The 18,675-nt window shown below is 41.7% G+C and overlaps 1 protein-coding gene across 1 annotated transcript in view; it reads right to left on the bottom strand.

Annotated features, from left to right (window-relative positions):
* Positions 1-18,675, bottom strand: part of dnah5 (dynein, axonemal, heavy chain 5) — a 428,506-nt gene that overhangs the window by 396,283 nt on the left and 13,548 nt on the right. The window contains exons 3-4 of the mRNA XM_041183995.1: positions 17,582-17,666; positions 2,424-2,587 (exon numbers count right to left, since the gene is read on the bottom strand). Coding sequence (XP_041039929.1) covers positions 2,424-2,587; positions 17,582-17,666 — 249 coding nt within the window. The remainder of the gene's footprint in view (positions 1-2,423; positions 2,588-17,581; positions 17,667-18,675) is intronic.

The raw sequence follows: 18,675 nt of genomic DNA, 5'->3' as shown, positions 1-18,675 counted from the left end.
CTGTTTCACACGGTGTACTTTTAAGGTCTCACATGGCCAGACCCCACACAGCCTTCCATCCTTATTTAAATATGTTTCTCCTTCTTTGATTTGTAAATCCCATTGTTCCCCCATGTCTTTGGAATTTACTTTTCCCATAATATAAAAATCTTTTGTGTTGTCATTATGTTCAGCACTTTTGAGAAAAATCAATGTAATAACTTTGCCCTATTTATATTGCCAGTTGTAAAAACTTTATCATGTCTCTTTGAAAATCCAACAACTTTTCCCCTTTTCTAAAAATGTGAGTTTCATTCACACCCTATCTCCTGACTTTACCCTAGTTCACTTATTGGCATTTCAAATGCCTTTTTGGACCTAACTCTTTTGATAATTTCAACCATGCAGTCTACCTGTCTCTAATTTAATTAAATCAGCTACACACACACACACACACACACACACACACACACACACACACACACATTTAAAATGTGATAGTTTCATGACAAAATTAAAGATATGCTTTTTTACAAAGTGCCGTAATGTTTTGATTTAATTCCAATCAATTGCCATCTTCATTCGACAAAATGTTTCAATTGAATTCTGCATTCACAACTATAGCCCTACCAGAAATTCCTGTAATGTACATCAGATCACGCCAAAATCTGCTTTAATGCATAAATCAATAAGACACGCTGGCCCAGATGTGTGGAAATCAATACCTCTGGACATACAAATCTGCTGGACAAAACATTTGTTCAAGTCTATAGTGAAAACATTTCTCTTTGATAGATATTTTTATGATAATATAATAGCAAATATCTGGTCACTAGGTCTCTTACATCATTCATGTTTTTATGCTCTTGAGGTAATCTCAAGTACTGCTGTCAATACTCATTCTTCTTCTTCTTTTTATATCAGCATTTTAAATGTGTAAACTTACTTATGGTAACCAGCTGTAATTATCTCAGTGAATAACATGAGGATTCAGCTTTCTGGTTTTCTTTCCTAGCAATATGTCATGATTCACATCTCTCTCTCTCTCTCTCTCCCTTTTCACTTCCCCAAGGGGAGTCAACCTTCAAGCTCATGCTTATGACATCCTCCTCCCATACAAAATTATAACAACTATCCATAAGTACTGATGATATTTGAATCTCACAATCATCATAAATGCCATGATCATAATCATTTGTATCGTGTGTGGATTGTATGGAAATTAATTAATTAATAGTCATTATTTGCATTATTCCAGGAATCACATAATCTCATGTACCGATAGGGTTGGAAAAATGTTCTGCAATGGTAAATGACACCTGAAAAGATCACCAGGAATGCAAAAGTTCATGAAAACACCCTTAAATGATTCAGTGGAAAAACACATACATCCTGTGATGTGGTACTGGCATATACAGACCAGAAAATCAGTTTTAGTGATATTGGTTGAGAGGTAAATATTGGCCAAGGTACCAGAAGAACACCCCTGTTCTTCTTCAAATAGTGCCATGGGATCTTCTACATCCACCAAATACAGCAGACAGGGCCTCAGTTTAACTTCGCAAAAACACAGCACCTCTAAAGTGGCAGCCTAAGTGACATGTTCAAGTCTCTGGGGCAGAGCTTGAACCCACAACCTTCTGATTTAGAGGTGAAGGGGCTACCATTGAGCCAAGGTTGACAATTTACACACATGAAAAAATAGTCATGCCTGTGTTGTTGAAAAGCTGGTCCCATTCAGAGCCATAGCTTAGCATAATTCACTATCTTTTAAGAGAGGAAGGGAGAAAAGTGACATGAATTGCAAAGGTAAAGAAAGGAAGGTCTGAATTAGTCATGTCTAGACAGAAAATTATCATCTAAAGCATTTTTTCCCAAATTCTAAATAAAGACTAAAATTCCATGGGCTTTTAATGAGATTATTCAGCTTTTTTTGGACCATGTCAGAGACGCTTCTGTGAATTCTCAATGTAATTGCTTTGAAATTAATTCTTATTGGCCCCTAAAGGATACATTACTATTATGTGGCAGAAGATTAAGAAATAAATGCATAACAGATGAGGAATGCCTTCGGGCATCAGTAGCAGCGCCAGAATCTCTATGAAGTGCAATGAAAGGTTTGCCTTAGCCAGATCACTATCACAAAAGCACGCTTTTGTTTTCAAAAGAAGTAATAACTTTCCCTGAAAACCACCATCTTACTGCTTTCAAACTAACTCCAACTTTGGAGGACATTTTTTTGATGCTTACAATCTCCTATGCAGAGTTACCAATCATTGTTCCCTCATCTCAAGGAGGCAAAGTCACGTAAATTGCTTTCCATAGGCTATTCTTAAGAACCTCCAAGTAGTTGATCTGAAAACAGCATTAATCAAGGCCAGTGAACAATTTGGCTGCCTTAATAATTGTAATTTGTGGTTTGTGAAATTGATTCAATTACTTACCTTGTGTACATTGTCTATAGTGGTTGCTTTGGAGGTGCTGGATCTTAGAAAAATAATACAAACACCAATGAGTGCCACATCTTTCCCCTCAGTCACAAATATTTTTGGTTTCTTGCTTCGCCCTGTATTAGGATTTGTTCCTGCTCCAAGAAGGCCTATGTGCACTGGAAAATAAATTAATAATAAATTTATCAAAATATTCACCGACAAGTCACTTTTCAGTGTTTAGGTTTTGCTTGGAATTAGCCCCAAATATGGGCCCCATATTAAAATGGGAGCCTTCCAGACCAAAGGTTTCCTTATCTCTGATCTGAGAATCAGTTTACTGATACAAGAAAAGCCCATCTAAGCCTAAATTTTAGCCTGGACCCTAAAAGACTACAAAACTTTTGAATTAGCCTGGATCCTAAAAGACTACAAAACTTTTGGGGGGGAAGGTGTGTCAGGTGGTCAGTGGGAGGGGGTTGGTGGTGTCGGGTAGTTGGTAGGTCATTGGGGTGATGGTCAGGTGGCTGGGAGGAGGCCTTTGGGGGGTTGGGGATGTCTTTGAGTGAAGGGAGTACAGTGGGAGGAGCCCCGGGGCTTCAGTGCTGTAGTTACCCAGGGGTTAGAAGTGATTTTAATTCTTCTAGCTTTTTCTGGATAACTATTCTAGTAAGAAAGTAAGAACCATCCGAAGTTTGCAATTTATATCGTACTATCAGTTAGTTCCTAGTGCAGGACAACTGCCCAATCGAAGTTTCAACTTCCCAGGCAATTGCTGTGCAATCCTTATCTGGGTCCTCCAGGGGTTCTTCAGTGCATCTTTGAGTTACCGCCCAGTTACAATGCCCTGCAGCTTGGAAGTTATGAGCCAATGTCTTCAGTGGCTCTGGTAAATCCCCATTCTAAGGTGAGCACCCTATAGCCCAGGATTCCCAGCCTCCCCTAAATGGCAAACCCCTGAAATGCATCCATCATGACAAGGTCATCAACCAGAATCATTTGGGTGTAGTGACCTCCCATGATTTCACAAACCTAAGCAGAGTCAGGAACAAAGTTTTCAATTTTCACGGCAAATATAAAGCTTCTAATTATCACCTTATTGTATTTTTGACAGTTAGAAAACAGGAATGTTCGAATTCCTGACAACTGTGAGAGACAGAACCTGAAATAAGAGAGACAAAGAGGCAGACAGAGATAGCTTGCAAGACCCAATGAAAAACAGCAAACTTAATATTTCCCAAGATTTTTGAGAAAGTTACACACCAGTGTCATTAACTTTCGTTAGGTGACTTTCTTTTACTGTTAACAATCATACCAGGGGCCTATTTTCATGGCTAAGCAGAACCGAAGCAGTTGTGTTATGAAAATTGCAAGGCTGACCTTACCGTCCCGCTCACACTCTCGATCCACCCATTGCTAGTGTCCAGACCCTTCACATGGGTGCCTAGGTGCCGGCCTGTTTCAGACTTATTTTCTTTATACTTCCATGGAATCTGGGCACCTCTGGAAAGGCCAACATTTGTTGCCCATCCCTAACAACCCTTGAGAAGGTGGTGGTGAGCTGTCTTGCCAACTGAGTGGCAAAGCCATTTCAGTTAATTGCTGTGGGTCTGGATTCACATGTAGACTGAACCAGATAAGGACAGCAGATTTCCTTCCAAAAAGGGGATTAGTGAACCAGTTTTTTTTTTAATGACAAGCTTCATGTTCGCTATTACTGAGACTAGCTTTCATTTCCAGGTTTATTAATTGGATTTAAATTCCACCAGCTGCTATGATGGGATGTGGGAATTTTGGACACCCTGCAGATGTGTTCGTCATGGATCGCCTTTAAGTGCAAGCAGCTTAAGGAACATCAAATCAGGGTTATTGACCTGGAAGCCAAAATGCAGACACTGAGCAACTTAAGGGAGAGGGAGAAATACCTGGATATTTTGTTCCAGAAGACAGCCACACCTCTTAGAGGAGGGTCATCTGTTTTAGTCAGTAGTGAGGGACAGGAGGATGTGACTGTTGGTGAGGCAGGTGATGAGACCGAACAGACAGTAGTGGAGGAGCCTCAGAATTTGCAATTGTCAAATAGGTTTGAGATGCTCACAATCTATGTGGATGAAAGCGAAGTCTGCAAGGTGAATGAGCTGGCTGGCAATGGCACTGTGGTACAGGAAGCCGTCAAGTGGGGGGAGCGAAAAGGATGTAGTGGTAGTAGGGGTAGCATAGTGAGGGGGATTGACACCGTTCTCTGCAGCAAAGAGCATGAGTCCAGATGGCTATGTTGCCTGCCCTTTGCCAGGGTTTAGGACATCTGCTCAGGGCTGGAGAGGAACTTGCAGTGGGAGGAGGAGGATCCAGTTGTTGTGGTCCATGTAGGTACCAATGACATAGCTAGAACTAGAAAAGTGGTTCTGCAAAGTAGTATGAGGAGCTATGTACCAAATAAAGAAGCAGAACCTCAAAGGTAATAATCTCTTGATTATTACCTCTGCCACATGCAAATTGGTGTAGGCAAATAAGATTAGAGACACAAATGCATGGCTCAAAGACTGGTGTGGGAGAAGTGTGTTCTGGTTTGTGGGGCACTGGCATCAGTACTGAAGAAGTGGGGGATGTACCGTTGGGACAGTTTACACCTATAACATGCTGGGATGAGTGTCCTCGCAAATCGCATAACTAGGGAAGTAGAGAGGACTTCAAACAAAACAGGACAGGTGAAGTATCAAGCTTGGTAAAGGTAGAAATTCAGGGCATAGAGTCAATACAGGAGATCAAAACAGGAATATGAGAAATGAGGGTCAGAGAATGGCAGGAAGGGACAGACAGAAAAAAATCTAAGAGTACAACAACAGTCAAGATTAGATGTTACAAAGGTAACAAAAAGACAAAACTGAAGGCTGTCTATCTGAATGCATATTGCATTCATAACAAAGTAAATGAATTGATGGCCCACATTGAAGTGAATAAATATGATCTGATAGCAATTACGGAGATGTGGCTGCAGGACAGCAAAGATTGGGTCCTTAATGTTGAGAGATACATGGCCTTCAAGAAGAATAAGCAGCTAGGAAACGGTGGAGGGATAGCACTGTTAATCAAAGAGGGCATCAGTGCAATAGTTAGAGATGACCTTGGTTCAGGAGATCAGGATTAGAATCGGTTTGGGTGGAGATGATGAATAGTAGGTAGAAAAAGTCATTAGTGGGAGTGGTCTACAGGCTCCCTAACAATAGCCACAGTGTAGGACAAAGTATTTAAGCAAAAATATTGTGTGCTTGTGATACAGGGACAGCAATAATCAAGGGTAATTTTAATCTACACACAAACTGGAAAAATCAGATTGGCAGTAGTAGCCTGAATGAAATGCTCAAGATAGTTTCTTAGAGCAGCATGCTCTGGAACCAACCAGAGATGAAGGTTATATTAGACTTGGTTTTGTGTAATGTGACAGGATTAATTAATGACCTCAGAGTAAAGGCACCCCTAGGTGGCAGTGACCACAACATCCAGTTTGAAAGGGAGAAGAGTGAGTCTAAGATGAGTATCTTAAACTTACATGAGGACAACTATGTGAGGATGAAAGCTGAACTAGCTGAAGTGAACTGGGAACTAGGCTAGAGCATAGATGAATAGAGAAGTAGTGAAATACATTTAAGGGGATATTTCAGAGTATTCAGAATAAGTACATTCCTATTATAAAGAAAAACTCTAAGGGGAGGACCCACTATCCATGGTTAACTAGAGAAGTTAAGGAAATCACCAACTTTAAGGAAAAAGCATACAACTCCACAAAGAGGACAGATGATTGGACAGAATATAAAGAACAGCAGAGAGTGACTAAAGGGTTAATCAGAAGAAAGTAATTAGAGTATGAGAGGAAGCTAGCTAAGAAATGTAAAAATGGATAGCAAAAGTTCCTACAGGTATTTAAAAAGAAAAAAAGTAAAATGAGTCTTGGTCCTTTGGAGAGTGACGGTGGGGAGTTAATAGTAGGCGATAAGGAAATGGCGGAAGAAATTAACAAATATTTCGCTTCTATGTTCACTATAGAGGATACAAAAAACACTCAAGTAACAGCTATAAATCAGGAGGTGAATGGGAGAAAGGAACTTGGTGAAATTGAAATCACTAGGGAAGTGGTAGAGCAAACTGATGGAGCTGCGGACTGGCAAGTCTCCAGGTCCCAATGGACTACAACCAAAGGTCTCAAAAGAGGTGACTAATGAGGTAGTTGATGCACTGATGTTAATTTTCCAAAATTCGCTAGATTCTGGAAAAGTTCTATCAGATTGGAAAGTAGCAAATATAATCCCTCTATTCAAGAAGGGAGGGAGACAGGAAACAGGAAACTATAGGCAGTTAGCTTGATGTCTGTCGTGGAGAAGTTACTAGAATTGATTATTCAGGCGGTTATAGCTGGACACGTAGAAGAGCTTAAGGCAATTGGGAAGAGTCAACATGGTTTTGTGAAAGGAAAATCCTGAATAACCAATCTATTGGAGTTTTTTGAAGGAGTAACGTGTGCAGTAAATAAGGAGAGCCTGTAGACATACTGTACTTGGATTTCCAGAAGGCAGTTGATAAGATGCCACATCAAAGGTTATTACAGAAAATAAAAGCACATGGTATAAGGGATAACAAATTAGCATGTATAGAACATTGGCTGGCTGGTAGGAAGCAGGGAGTATGCCATAAATGGGTCTTTTTTGGATTGGCAGGATGTGACGAGTGGAGTCCCACTGTGCTGGGGCCTGAACTTATTATGATTCACATCAATGGCTTAGATGAGGGGAGTGAAGACATGGTAGCTAAATTTGATAATAACACAAAGGTAGGTCGGAAAGTATGTTGTGAAGAGGACATTAGGAGGTTGTGGATGGATATAGAAAGATTGAGTGAGTGTACAAAGATCTGGCAAATGGAGTTTAATATAGGAAAATGTGAAGTTGTTCACTTTGGCAGGAAGAAAAAAAAAGCAGAGTATGACTTAAATGGAGAATGGCTGCATAATTCTGATCTGCAGAGGGATCTAGGTGTTCTAGTACATGAGACACAAAAAGTTAGTATGCAAGTACAGCAAGCAATCAAGAAGGCTAATGAAATGCTTTCCTTTATTATGAGAGGGATTGAACATAAAAGTTAGGATGTTATGCTTCAGTTATACAGGGCATTGATGAGACCACATCTTGCATACTATTTGCAGTTTTGGTCTCCTTATTTAAGGAAGGATGTAAATGCATTGGAGGCGGTTCAAAGGAGGTTTACTAGATTGATACCTGGAATGAGTGGATTGTCTTATGAAGATAGGTTAGACAGGCTAAGCTTGTTTCCACTGGAGTTTAGAACAGTGAGGGGTGACCTGATTGAATTATATATGATGCTGAATGGTCTTGACAAGTCGAAAGGATGTTTCCTCTTGTGGGTGAATCCAGAACAAGGGGCACTGTTTCAAAATTAGAGGTCACCGTTTAAGACAGAGATGAGGGGAAATGTTTTCTCTGAGGGTTGTGCGACTTTGGAACGCTCTGCCTCAGAAGTGGTAGAGGCGGAGTGATTGAATATTTTTAAGGCAGAGGTAGATAGATTCTTGTTAGGCAAGGGAATCAAAGGTTATGAGGGTTAGATGGGAATGTGGAAATTGAAACACAAGAAGATCAGCCATGATGGTGGAGCAAGCTCAAGGGGCCTAATGCCTATTTCTTATGTTCTTATGAACTCGTGTCCCCAGAGTATTAAGGCTGGGCCTCTAGGTTGCTAGTCCAGTGACATTACCATTCTGCCACCATCTCCCCATGTGAATCTTCATGAATGTATATATCAGGGTTTTGTGGTAACATAGCACCTCCTGTGCCCAATCTCTTCTAAGGTAACAATGTATGGGCAGAATACGCAGAGCAGATATTCCTTTCTGTGGTAATGGGAAGAGAACCAATCCAAAAGGATCACAGCAAGCCATTGACAAAAATGAAAGTTGAAATAAAGAATTTTTTTGGGCGATGAGGAGCATGAATTTTCACCCAAAGCAACTATCTTTCCCCTTTTAATTACCACTTCCACGCCAACCTACATTGATGCTGTCAGATTGCCTGCCCCCACCCCTACCTTCCCTTCTGACAATAAATTGCTTGTGAGCTAACTTTTTTTTATTCATTCATGTGATGTGATGTCCAAAGCAAGCATTTGTTGCTCATTTCTATTTTCCCTTGAGAAGGTGGTGGTGAGCTGCCTTTTTGAACCCTGCAGCCCATCTGGGCTTGTGGGGAGGGAATTGCCAGTTTTTGACACAGCAACAAAGAAATGGTGATATAGTTCCAACTCAGAATGGTATGAAACTTGGGAGGGGGTTTTGCATGGTATTCCTATGCATTTGCTGCCCTTGTCCCTCTAGTTGGTAGAGGTTGTAGGTTGGAAAGAAGCTGAGCAAGTTACTGCAGGACATCTTGCAGGCTGTCATAAAAACCCATCTGGTTCACTAATGTCCTTTGTCTTTACCTGATCTGGCCTACACGTGACTCCAGGCCCACAGCAATGTGGTTTACTCTTAAATGCCCTGTGAACAAGGGCAATTAGGGATGGACAACAAATGCTGGCCTAGCCAGAGAAAGATGAACGAATATAAAAAAAGAGGTACGTACTACAGTCACCGTTTGCTGGGGTTGGAGGGAGTGAATGTTTCGGGTGGTGGATGGTGTGCAAATCAAGTGGCTGTTTTGTCTTGGATGGTGTTGAGCATCTTGGTGCTGTTGGAGCTGCGCTCATGAGGCAAGTGGAGAGTATTACATCACATTCCTGACCTTTGCCTTGTAGATGGTGAACAAATTTTTGGCAGCCAAGTGGCGTGTTACTTGCTGCAGAATTCTCAGCCTCTGAGCTGCTCTTGTAGCCACAGTATTTATATGACTGGTCCAACTAAACTTCTGGTTAATTGGGAAGGTGGTGGCATAGTGGTATTATCACCAGACTGATAATTGAGCAACCCAGGGTAATGTTCTGGAGACCCATATTTGAATCCCACCACAACAGATGGTGGAATTTAAATTGATAGCCATTATCAATCGATGCAAAAACCCATCTGGTTAGCTAATGTCGTTTAGAGAAGGAAAGCAGTTGTCCTTACCTGGTCTGCCCTACATGTGACTCCAGACCCACAGCAATGTGGTTGTTTCATAAGTACCCTTGAAATTAGAGATGAGCACATCCTGTGAACAATTTTTTTTTAAAATGGTAATAATAAAAAGGTAATTCAGCGATAGTCAAAGGAAGATGGTTAGATTTTCCCTTGTTGGAGGTGGTCATTGCCTGGTATTTACGTGGCATGAATTTTACTTGTCACTTATCAGCCCAAGTCTGAATCTTGTCTAGTTCTTGCTACAGGAACCAGTTCAATATCAAAGAAGTCATGAATGGTAATGAACATTGTGTTGTCATCAACAAACATCCCCACTTCTGACCATATGATGGATGAAAGGTCATTGATGAAGCAGCTGAAGCTGGGTGGGCCTAGGATACTACTCTGAGGAACTCCTGCAGCAATGTCCTTGGGTTTAGATGATTGGCCTCCAACAACCATCTTCCTTTCTGCTCAAACCAGTCACCAGTTTTCACCCTGATTCCCAGTGACTTCAATTTTGTGAGGCTTCCTTGATGTCACACTCAGTCAAATGCTGCCTTGATATCGTGGGAGTGATTCTCATCTTAGCTCTGGAATTCAGCTCTTTTGTCCATATTTGGACAAGGCTGTAATAAGATCTGCAACCTGTAGGTCCTGGCCCTTGCTGAACTCAAACTGAGCATCCATGAGCAGGATATTTCTGACTAAGTGCCACTAAGTGTCAATGACACCTTTCATCACCCTGCTGATGATTGAAAGTAGACTAATCAGGCAGTAATTGATCAGTTTGAATTCATCCTATTTCTTGTGGAGAGGACATACCTAGAAAATTTTCTACATTGTCAAGTAGATACTAGTGCTTTAGCTTCACGGGAACAACTTGGCTTGGAGTGCAGCTAGATCTGGATCACAAGTCTTCAATACTACAGCCAGGATGTTATCAACTCAAACATCTTGTGTATCTGCATCTTTAAAACTACTAAAGGAATGAAAATTACTTAATTAAAGCAAAATAAGTAAAGATCACTCATTTACAATTTTCACAGAATAATGGACAGAATCATGGGATCTCATTCCCAAAGCAGCAGGAGTTTGACTAATTTTGTCACTGTAACTCTGGAGCCCTGAAATTATTCTCTACATTTTTGTAATGCCATGTATTTTCTGATTCACCGTGAGAAATACCATGGGAGATCTGCTAATAGTTATTTGTTTTTGTTTGTTTATTTGTCCTGGGGTGTTGTGAGATGTTGATTTCTCCTTGGTCACCAATGACATTATTTGTTTTGCAGATATGCTTTAGTTATATGGCTCTGGCCTTGATCGCTTTTTCTCCCTGTATGGAAGCACTCCAATACCGTGAAGTGTTTTAAAACACCAGAAAGGGACAGCTTGAATACCGGTTGAGACTGAAATTGTAACTTGTGCACTTCAAGAAACATTTCTGTTGCTGTGGCAGTTGTGTTCATTCTACATGTTAAATTCTGATGATATGATGGTCAGAATGCATAAAACTTTTTCTATACAAATAATTCATTTTAAGAAACAGTGAAAAGTTTTTGGGGTTGAACGTAATGAAAATTGAACAGTGTATATAACAGGCTATCAATTTGCTATTACCCATTTTGTGCTTCAACAAAGGCAAGTTTTAGTCGCACTGATCCTAATATCAAAATTGTACAATAAGCTATATTGTTACGATCCCAGCTGATGTTAATACAGGACGACTATCCTTTATCCGTAAAGCTGAAAAGTGAACACACCCAAAAACCACACTTTTTTTGAACCTCATTGACCTTTAGTGCAGGAAGTCCCTGATCCGCGCTGACATGACCAGAGCCAACACAATCCTCGCCTACCTCACCCGACCTTTAGCATGAGAAGTCTAGTTGTTTGTCTGCACTGTTTGCCTTGCGATTTTTGTGGTGAACATGTCCAAAAGACCACCAGATAGCCTTATGGCTAGCAATGAGAAGGAAAAGGAAGCATAATTCTTTATCAATTGCTAAAGAAGTAGAGCTGTTGTAGAAACTTGACCATGGTGCATCTGTGAGGGAATTAAGTGAGGAGTATGGGGTAGGTATCAACACCGTGTACGATTTAAAGAAACAGAAAGGCAAACTGTTCAAATGTTATATTGAAAGTGATTCACAAAAGTTAATGAATAATAGGAAAACCATGCATAGGTTGAAAAGTTATGAATATGATCATGTTATGATGGCGTAGATTCATCAGTGCAGGAGTGAAAGGTTTCCATTGACTGGGACATAGATTATGCAGCAAGCCAAGATTTACCATGAAGAACTGAGGCTTGAAGGTGCATATGAATACATGACAGATTGGTTGCAGAAATTCAAGAAGCATCATGGTATCAAGGTTTTGAACCTTTGTGGTGATAAAGCATCTGCAGACCACGATGCTGCTGAAAAATCTACTGATGAGTTTGCTATGCTAATTTCAGATGAAAACCTTTCGCCTGAACAAATTTAAAATGCTGAAACGAGTCTGTTCTAACGGTACATCTCGAGGAAAATGCTAGCAATGGCTGAGGAGAGTGCACCATCTGGTGATAAGAATGCTAAGGATAGGTTGCATGTACTTGGTTGTGCCAGTGCAGCTGGCACACACAAACATAAATTGGCAGCAATTGCCCTAGGGTCTTCTAGGGTATTTGGACATTGCCTGTTCACTACTATGCCAATAAGCCAGGGACACATTTTCTGATTGATTTCAGAACTGTTTTGTACCGGGGCATATCCCCTGCTGAGCTGTTGGTGAAGAACAATGTTTTTGCTGTTTATTTTCCCCCACAAGATAACGTCATTAATTCAGTCAATAGAACAAGGGATTCTACAGAAGGACTCCTTCTTGAGTGGTATGTTTGGTGCTGTGAGCAAAGGCCTGGGAGTGGAAGGCTTCCAAAAGGAGTTTACAGTTAAGGATGCCATTTATGTATCTGCTAATGCCTGGAGCCTTGTTAATAAAGACACCTTGACCAACCGTTGACACAACCTTTGGCGCGCAACAACATTCATCGAAGGCGATAACATTGATGATGACTTTGAAAGTTTCTGTGCGATCAGGGGGAAAAAAATCTTGTAAACCAGCTCCTGTAGTATGTAAAAGGTATACCAATGGAATGTGTGAATACACTGGAGGCCGAGGATATCGAGGTAGTGTTAACATTGATAACAATGCTCCCGTCGTGCATTCTTTGACTGACTGGGAGATTGCAGGAATTGTGTTATGTCAAGATCAACCTGATAAAAACATTGATGAGCATGACATAGTGAATACGGTAGAGAAAGTGCCCATAGACAATATTTTTAAGATGTATGACGGGTTGATAGATGCACTCGAACAACATGCATTTATAAGTGAACAAAAAATAATGTTAATCTATAAAATAAAAGACAAACTTATGAAACAAAACCCAATGTTGATGAGGCAGATGAAGCTGGAAGAGCTATTCAAGGATGCCTCCCAGCAGCTTACATCAACACTCTGACCCTTCCCATACAAGCAGAACCGCAGATGGCGTCACAGGTAGGAACTTATTACAGGTACCCTGTATTTATTATTCAGTGATACGTCTTACTTTACTAGTCATTTTATTTACTTTAGACTATAGCTAGCCTAAGCTTAGGCTACATCCTTAGGGATGTAAGTAGGTCTAGTCCATAAACTGAAATTATCTGAAATCCGAAACACGATCGATCCCAAGGATTTTGGATAATGGATACGCAACCTATACTGGACAAGTCGGATTCCGGAGTGAAACCTGCCTTGATAGATTCTAACTTTTTTTTTAAACTGTGGGGGGAAAGTTACTGAACAAATTCACAGGAGTCTGCTGATAAACTTTAAACACAAAGAATAAACATTTGTTTCACAAAAAAAATTAACTATATTACACCAGGCATAAAGGTTGGAAAGACCTCAATACAAACACAACAAAATGATTAAAATATTCACTATTACTTCACCTCTGCTATATCTTTATAGACACGTGCAAATTCAGAAAAATAAAACCATTTACCATATCTATCTTGTACTCTAAGATTCAGGGAATTATGTAGTGCATGTGAACCAACTGGCGAACTATGGTCAGGCACACCGCACTCCAAAGTAAATGACAGATTCAACCAAAGCAGATTCTATGGATTTCTCAATAGCCGACCCACACCATGAACCAAACGGTCTCACTGAAACTCTGTCTTTCTCATGGGGGTTTCTAATCTCCACGTTTGAAAATCTCATCTTGGAATTCTCTTCAAATGTCACTCCCACTTGGGTGGCTTCAACCAGGATCCACCTCACAGGGCTTCAAACTTGCCTTCCGAGACATGTTTCCCCTGGATCTCCACATACACTCAAGCTTCACCTTCCAAGCACACTTTCAGATCTTCAACCAAGCCAAGCAGAACACCACTGTTCCTTTACAGCCCGCAGTACAGAGTCACCAAACTTCAGCTACCCTCAGATCTTCTGGGCTTCTCTTAAGCCCACTTTATATCAAGTCTGCTCCACGCAGCTCTTTCTTTAATTTGGAGCTGTTTGTCCTGCTCCTGTCATTTATCTTGACCCAATGGGATCCATCTCTGATCTGTCTTTGTCCCTACCTGGGACTTTCTTCTGGGACCTTTTATTGTCCACTCCCTGGTTTGGGACCACGTTCTTGGCTTGGGACCTTCTCCCTGTCCCCCTCCCCGGAGCACCTTCTCTCTAATGGTGCTCTGGTTCCAGGTCACATGGCCTGCTTTTCACACTGTTTCACTTATTTTCTTCTTTTTCTTTCTGTGCATGTGTGCAGGGCCAGTTCCCAGCCTAAAGACGATGAAATCAATGAACTGTGCACGTGCAGCCATTTCCCTGCCGGCGCATACGCAGCGGTCCTGAGGCCCGCTGTGAACTGTAGTTTCCGAAAGGTGACTGCTGATTAAGGTAAGTATTTTGAGTTTTGTAACAATATCAAACAGTTAATTAAGCCAACACATGGTATTAAATCAAAAGAATGGACAGGATTTTCCAGGAAGTAAGTTTTAAAATGTGACGAGTCTTCATACTCCATCAGCCTTAGCTAACAGTTATGGGCAGAAATTTGAGGTAACATGCCCAGATGGACAAGATGTCAGGGTGAAAATGGCTTGAGCACAATTTTATCTAGACTAGCAGCCAGCTTGGCAGCTGCTTCCTTCCATTAACGCCAAATAAGGGATAGTTTTAATAACTTAAAAAATGAATTATTTCTTTTTCAAAATTCAAGTTTTCTATACCAGCATAGCGAGCAATTTCAGTTTGACAATGACAATCAAGCAACCACCAGGGTTAATCTTTCTGGTACCAATTCAATTTGACAACTGACCAAGGTGAGATTTGAACTCCTAACCTTTAGTTTGCTACTCCAGCACAATAAACATAAAACTATTTCAATATTGCATGGTGCAGCTCCACAGAACATTTATAAAGGCTGGAACAAAATACTGAGCAGGCCAACAAGGAACTGCCAATTTAAATAAAGGTTGATGGGCTGTTTTAAAATGGCTCACGTAAAAGCTACACTTCTCAGCAGTTCTAAAAACTTCTCAACTACAATCACAGTTTCTTAACAAGTACAAGCTCACATAAACTTGGCATGTTTATCTCAAAAGCAGCTGAACCATACAGGTCAAAATCACAAATTTGACTTCCAGTCTGTGTTGACTTAGCTCATCTCAGCAGGGCTGGAGCCTCAGCACCTCTGGCTTTGGAAGAGAAAAATTGGTCAGTGTTGCTGCTCCTGGCCAGTATTAAATCACAATGTTAACATAGATGGAATCTGAGCAAAGACAGGATCAGGTTCAACTGTAGTAATGCCTCCATGGACAGGATGAGGACACGAGCTTGAGAGGATATGGGCCCGGTGGAGATGTGAGGGTCTGTGTCTGTGTGAGTTAGTGGTGTTGTCCCTTGACGTGTGAGATCCCTGTGGATGTGTGATGGATTTGTGAGTGTGAGGGTTGAGAGTGAATGAGAAGAGTGACTTACCCTGGCAAAATAGATGAGACCAGTCATCCTGCTGCGGCACTGGATGGCTGACCGCCTATGTGCTCCTGTGGCGCTGACCGTCACTGCCACCACCGCTCACCACACACAAACATTCCACACAGTGCCATGTGTCCTGCTCACACTCTCTCCATCTGTTTTCCTACAGAAGATGCTGGCTCAGAACAGCAGGGAGAGGTCCATGACCGGGGGAGGATTGACCCATATTAGACCCCTCACTCAAATTGAGGAGCATGCCATTGTACTGACTGGTGAGGATGTGGACCATGCCTGCAGCAGCAATGAGGTCGACAGCGAACACCCACGTGAGGATCCTGCACCACAGCATCCCTCTCTCAACGCAACAGTGGGTGCTCTCTCTCCTGCCTTTGACTCTGCTGCCATGCACTAATTATCTCGACTTTGATTCAGAGGGAGCTCTGCCAAGCGATCTATACCCTCAGCCAATCAATCCCGCAGCTCCATGTAGGTCCTCATCTCCAGCCAAGAGGACACCTCCTCAATTGAAGAGCTGGAAATAAGCAACCTGGAAGACCCGTCACAGCACTTACCCACACCCTCCACCAGCACAGAGATGCATACCTCAGTGGGACCAAGATCATGTCCTGAATGGTGTCAAGCTTCTTGACTATTTTGGAGCTGCGCTCAACTAGGCAAGTGAAGAGCATTCCATACACTCCTGAATTGTGCCTTGTAGATGGTGAACAGGACTTGGGGAATCAGGAATTGAGTTACTCACCGCCGGATTCCTAGCCTCTGACCTGCTCTTGTAGCCACAGTATTTATATGGCTAGTCCAGCTCAGTTTCTGGTCAATGGAAACCCGCAGGATGTTGACATTGGGGGAGTCAGCAAAGGTAATGCCACTGAATGACAATGGACGATGGTTAAATTCTCTCTTGTTGGAGATGGTCATTGCCTGGTACTTGTGTGGCGCGAGTGTTACATGCTACTTACTACCTCCTCCACCCTCCGGACTCTTTTCCCCACACCAGACTCTTCCCCTCCCCCAAACAGACCCGATCCCCCCCACCAAATGGACTTCTTCACACACACCCCTCCCAGTATAACTTCCTCTTCCAGCCATAACTAGACCTTCCCCTCCAACCCCACCACCCCCTCCCGGTACACCTTCCTCTCCCACTCATAGCTGAACTGTCCTCTCCTGGCCCCAATGGCCAAGACCATGATTTTCCAAAAGCAGACCCCAGGTATCAACGGAGACTTCCCATCTTCCTTGAGCTGCTTTGCGGCGGAACTATCTCCATGAGAATCCATCCAGCATGCATTGCACATGTTCCTCCAGGGTCTGGTAGCTGTGGGGCTCCAGCATCATCTTCTCCTTGGGTATCCGCGATGTGAGCAAGGCCCTAGCGGTAAGTCCGGACTTCTGCACGTCACACTTGTCAAGATGTGTTCTGGGTTGGCATGTTTTCCCACTGGCATAATGGTAAATCTGGCTTGGGGGATGATTCTGGTTGGATCTTACTTTGCATCCCATTAGCGGGATGCATGTGGGTTCATGCCAGCCTCCGCCATGGCATTCTGCCATGGCAGACACCATAAAATGATCCTGCTGTGCTTTCACACCCGCATGAAAACGATTTTGGCTTTCTTGCCACATTGTTCTCCTGCCCACCCACCCGTGATGACACCCAACGCCAACGGGGGTGGAAAATTCCAACCAAGGTGTCACAGGGTAACCAATGCACTTCGAACTGTACTAGTGATAGTTTCTACTGAATCATTATGTTGGAGTCTTTCAGTCAATTGTATCCAGCTATGAAGCTGTATAATGACAATGACTTCTTATTGAACATGAGAACACTAAGTATCAAACCTCTGTGCTAGGCAACAGCTGATCAACAGTGTCACTTAGATAACTTCTTAAGATAATGCATCGTATTATCAGCAATACAAAGAAATAGAGTACATAAAAATGCTTAATGTTAACGGTTAAATCACTACACAAAGTTATTTAGGGACAGGATTAGTTCACTTAATCTTTTATTAACTTTCTTTACCTGTTTCAGTTGGTTCCACTTCTTGATAATAAAACATAAGATGAGGAAGTCCTCCTGCGGCAAAAAATGAATCCATGCGTTCAATCTGTAAAATTAAAAGAAACCATAGAGGCCAAAAATTGTAGCTTTAAATGAATGTGTAGAAGCATTTTCTGAGCTAGGTTTTCTCAAACACAATTTCAATGAATGGAAAATCATGTTAACTACAAAAACCAAGGGCACTTTTAAGAAATTGAAAGTAATGTTTATTCCATTAGTGATGAAAACCACAGCAGTTCCCCTTCACTCATGTCAAGAAACAAAGAAAGACTTGCATTTATATTGCACCTTTCACAACCTCATGACGTCTCACAGTGCTTTTCAACAAATGAAGTACTTTGAAATGTAGTTGTAGTGTAGTTGTGCTGTAGGAAATATGGCAATCAATTCAAACAAAACAACATCCTATAAACAGCAACAAAATAAATTACCACATAACCTGTTTTAGCGAAGTTGATTGAGGGGTAAATATTTGCCAAGATATTGGGGAAAACTGCCCTGCTCATGTTTAAATAGCGGCTTGGGATTTTTTTTAACCTGGGAGAGCAGATGGAACAATGGATTAACATCTCAGACAAGAGACAGCACCTCCAATAGTGCATTATTCCCTCAGTACTGCACTGCATGCCAGCCTGGGTTATGTCCTCAGGTTTCTGGGATATAGCTTGAATCGTCCACTGTCTGACTTACAGGCGAGAGTGCAGTCCACTGAGCCAAAGTTGACACCTTTGTAGTAGTTGTTAATGGGGAGCATTTTTAACTTTGTACTCTGGGCAATAACTTAGCAGAGCAGATCATCTGCACTTTATGTTCCAATTTGTGTTTCTTCCTGCTGTCCCCAATAGCAGGCAGCAGTAGCACAGTAATTCAGCCCACAATGTGCACATTTGACTGACCACAAGAAAATTAATAATAAAGATAAAAAAAAAACTGTGGATGCTGGAAATCCAAAACAAAAACAGAATTACCTGGAAAAGCTCAGCAGATCTGGCAGCATCGACGGAGAAGAACAAAGTTGACGTTTCGAGTCCTCATGACCCTTCAACAGAACTGAG

Source organism: Carcharodon carcharias, chromosome 3, assembly GCF_017639515.1.
Source record: "Carcharodon carcharias isolate sCarCar2 chromosome 3, sCarCar2.pri, whole genome shotgun sequence".
NCBI classification, from domain to species: Eukaryota; Metazoa; Chordata; class Chondrichthyes; order Lamniformes; family Lamnidae; genus Carcharodon; species Carcharodon carcharias.
This window is presented reverse-complemented; position numbering and strand designations above follow the sequence as displayed.